The following is a 3,808-nucleotide window of genomic DNA, read 5'->3' on the forward strand; positions in this document are numbered from 1 at the left end:
CCCCCCCCCCCCCCCACCCCCCCCCCCCCCCACCCCCCCCCCCCCCCACCCCCCCCCCCCCCCACCCCCCCCCCCCCCCACCCCCCCCCCCCCCCACCCCCCCCCCCCCCCACCCCCCCCCCCCCCCACCCCCCCCCCCCCCCACCCCCCCCCCCCCCCACCCCCCCCCCCCCCCACCCCCCCCCCCCCCCACCCCCCCCCCCCCCCACCCCCCCCCCCCCCCACCCCCCCCCCCCCCCACCCCCCCCCCCCCCCACCCCCCCCCCCCCCCACCCCCCCCCCCCCCCACCCCCCCCCCCCCCCACCCCCCCCCCCCCCCACCCCCCCCCCCCCCCACCCCCCCCCCCCCCCACCCCCCCCCCCCCCCACCCCCCCCCCCCCCCACCCCCCCCCCCCCCCACCCCCCCCCCCCCCCACCCCCCCCCCCCCCCACCCCCCCCCCCCCCCACCCCCCCCCCCCCCCACCCCCCCCCCCCCCCACCCCCCCCCCCCCCCACCCCCCCCCCCCCCCACCCCCCCCCCCCCCCACCCCCCCCCCCCCCCACCCCCCCCCCCCCCCACCCCCCCCCCCCCCCACCCCCCCCCCCCCCCACCCCCCCCCCCCCCCACCCCCCCCCCCCCCCACCCCCCCCCCCCCCCACCCCCCCCCCCCCCCACCCCCCCCCCCCCCCACCCCCCCCCCCCCCCACCCCCCCCCCCCCCCACCCCCCCCCCCCCCCACCCCCCCCCCCCCCCACCCCCCCCCCCCCCCACCCCCCCCCCCCCCCACCCCCCCCCCCCCCCACCCCCCCCCCCCCCCACCCCCCCCCCCCCCCACCCCCCCCCCCCCCCACCCCCCCCCCCCCCCACCCCCCCCCCCCCCCACCCCCCCCCCCCCCCACCCCCCCCCCCCCCCACCCCCCCCCCCCCCCACCCCCCCCCCCCCCCACCCCCCCCCCCCCCCACCCCCCCCCCCCCCCACCCCCCCCCCCCCCCACCCCCCCCCCCCCCCACCCCCCCCCCCCCCCACCCCCCCCCCCCCCCACCCCCCCCCCCCCCCACCCCCCCCCCCCCCCACCCCCCCCCCCCCCCACCCCCCCCCCCCCCCACCCCCCCCCCCCCCCACCCCCCCCCCCCCCCACCCCCCCCCCCCCCCACCCCCCCCCCCCCCCACCCCCCCCCCCCCCCACCCCCCCCCCCCCCCACCCCCCCCCCCCCCCACCCCCCCCCCCCCCCACCCCCCCCCCCCCCCACCCCCCCCCCCCCCCACCCCCCCCCCCCCCCACCCCCCCCCCCCCCCACCCCCCCCCCCCCCCACCCCCCCCCCCCCCCACCCCCCCCCCCCCCCACCCCCCCCCCCCCCCACCCCCCCCCCCCCCCACCCCCCCCCCCCCCCACCCCCCCCCCCCCCCACCCCCCCCCCCCCCCACCCCCCCCCCCCCCCACCCCCCCCCCCCCCCACCCCCCCCCCCCCCCACCCCCCCCCCCCCCCACCCCCCCCCCCCCCCACCCCCCCCCCCCCCCACCCCCCCCCCCCCCCACCCCCCCCCCCCCCCACCCCCCCCCCCCCCCACCCCCCCCCCCCCCCACCCCCCCCCCCCCCCACCCCCCCCCCCCCCCACCCCCCCCCCCCCCCACCCCCCCCCCCCCCCACCCCCCCCCCCCCCCACCCCCCCCCCCCCCCACCCCCCCCCCCCCCCACCCCCCCCCCCCCCCACCCCCCCCCCCCCCCACCCCCCCCCCCCCCCACCCCCCCCCCCCCCCACCCCCCCCCCCCCCCACCCCCCCCCCCCCCCCCCCCCCCCCCCCCCCCCCCCCCCCCCCCCACCTCCCCCCCCCCCCAAAACCCCCCCCCCCCCCCCCCCCCCCCCCCCCCCCCCCCCCCCCCCCCCCCCACCCCCCCCCCCCTCCACCCCCACCCCCCTCCACCCCCCCCCCCCCCCCCTCCCCCCCCCCCCCCACCACCCCCTCCCCCCCCACCTCCCCCACCCCCCCCCCCCACCCCCCCCCCCCCCCCCCCCCCCCCCAAGCTTGCCTACTGAACTCTCCCAGGTCTCTGCTTTTCCTGATTCTTTTAACTCCGTCCATCAACTCATGCTTAATTGCTATTGTAGCCCCTATCCAAAAATAATCTCCTCCCAAATGAAAGAGGCAAAGCAATTCCCTGAACCACATACTGCTGGAGAAGGCAACCATGTCCTACAACTGATATCTTCTCCCCCCTTCTCTCTCTCTCTGTCTCTCTGTCTCTCTGTCTCTCTCTCTCACACACACACACTTCCTGCCACTGCTGCTGCCACAAGAGGAGAGAGAGGCTTGTTATTTTTGATATTCCTTGGCATTTTAATATTCCTGTCCTTGTTTCTGTAGATCTCATGTGATACAAATGCTTGAAGTTGAAATAAACTTTTACAAAGCCCTCATAATCATCAGGGAGGGCAGAACTAGAATGGGGGAAGAGAGGGTGGAGCCAAAACCCCCACAGCAGAGGATAATGCAGGGCCGTTTCTTTTTTCTTCCTTGAAAAGCAGGGGGATAGGTTGCTCTTTGTCCATTCTCACAAACTTGCAGAGAATGATGGGATCGTCTCCACAGGAAGAGCGAGAGCAGGGAAGAGGTGTCTGTAACAGAAACTCTACCCCCAAAAGAATTTCCTCCTCACCCCCAAATATTTGAAGTATATAAAAATACAGAAGCTAAAATGCATGGATTGGGGCTGAGAGTTCAACCTGGCTAGCTGAAGCCCCATGTATCTGTTGTTGGACTGTACCAGGTGGGCCGCTAAACTCTGGAGCTCCGTACCAGCAGCCCTGTTTTATTTCAAGTGCTGTGTGCAGCGGTGGAAGAATTCTCGGCCGCCCTTTCCCTGGTCTTTGTGTCTTGGGGGGGGGGAAGTGGGGTTAGACTGTACCAGAAGGCAAAGTGCATTGTGGGACAGGAGGTCAAAAAAAGGCCATTAAACCCAATCGGCCTGGTGCATGGCGGGAGTGCAAGGTATCGGATGTGCCGGCGGCCAGGTGCATTGTGGGTAGGGACTCTAGGAGTGGTCTGGGTGCATCTGCTTCAAAGGCTAGGAGACAAATTGGGTTCCACCCAGCCTGTAAAGGGCCCCCCAAATACCGTCTTCCCCCCTCGCCATGTGCCCTTTTCACGGCTCAACCTGCCGCTCTGCCCCTTCCCCGGCGCTGGCGGTTTTTACCGATGCCCTTCCCTCTGAGTGACCAATGCCCGTCTTGCTTTCTTTACTCAGACCAGCCGGCGAAGAGGCAGAGCGGCAGCGCCGGAGCTTTGGCCGGGGCCGTCGTAGGGGGGATCCTGGCCCTGGCTCTCCTGGTGGCCCTGGTCGCCGTCTTCGTGCTCCGCCGGCGCCGCCTCCGGGCCACCAAAGGCTCCTATGACCCCAAGACCCGGGTCTTCGGCAATGGGACCGCCCCGCCTCCGGTCCGCACCTTTGCCGAACTCGACCGGCCTCTGAAAGCCGCTCCGGGACGAGGGCGGGAAGAGGAGGAGGACGAGGACGAGGAGGAAGAGCTGCGGAAGGAGCGCCGCCTCCCCTATGGCTACCCAACCCGCCACCTGGAGGACGAGGAGGAGCAGTTCGACCAGCTGGGGCCGATGTTGCGGCTCGGCTCCTCCCCCCATGGCTACGAGTACGACGACATGGAGTCCCAGCACGACGGCTCCATCATATCCAAGACTGCTGTCTACGTGTAAACCTTGACCGTAGGCGGCTGCCTCCGCGGAGAGAGAAAGGGAACTGTGGTCCTCTCGAGGAAATTCTTAGACTCCCCCTCCCGCCCCCTTTCTTTTTTTTAATTTATGTGCCCTT

General features: G+C 75.2%; 1 protein-coding gene across 1 annotated transcript; it reads left to right on the forward strand.

Annotated features, from left to right (window-relative positions):
• Positions 1-488: 488 nt before the first annotated feature.
• LOC125434561 (basic proline-rich protein-like) lies at positions 489-2,000 on the forward strand (the record flags this gene model as incomplete). Its single annotated transcript, XM_048500057.1, has 1 exon — positions 489-2,000. A coding segment is annotated over one exon (1,512 nt), but the record flags the coding sequence as incomplete, so codon positions are not given.
• Positions 2,001-3,808: the final 1,808 nt, after the last annotated feature.

Source organism: Sphaerodactylus townsendi, linkage group LG06, assembly GCF_021028975.2.
Source record: "Sphaerodactylus townsendi isolate TG3544 linkage group LG06, MPM_Stown_v2.3, whole genome shotgun sequence".
In the NCBI taxonomy this organism is placed as follows: domain Eukaryota; kingdom Metazoa; phylum Chordata; class Lepidosauria; order Squamata; family Sphaerodactylidae; genus Sphaerodactylus; species Sphaerodactylus townsendi.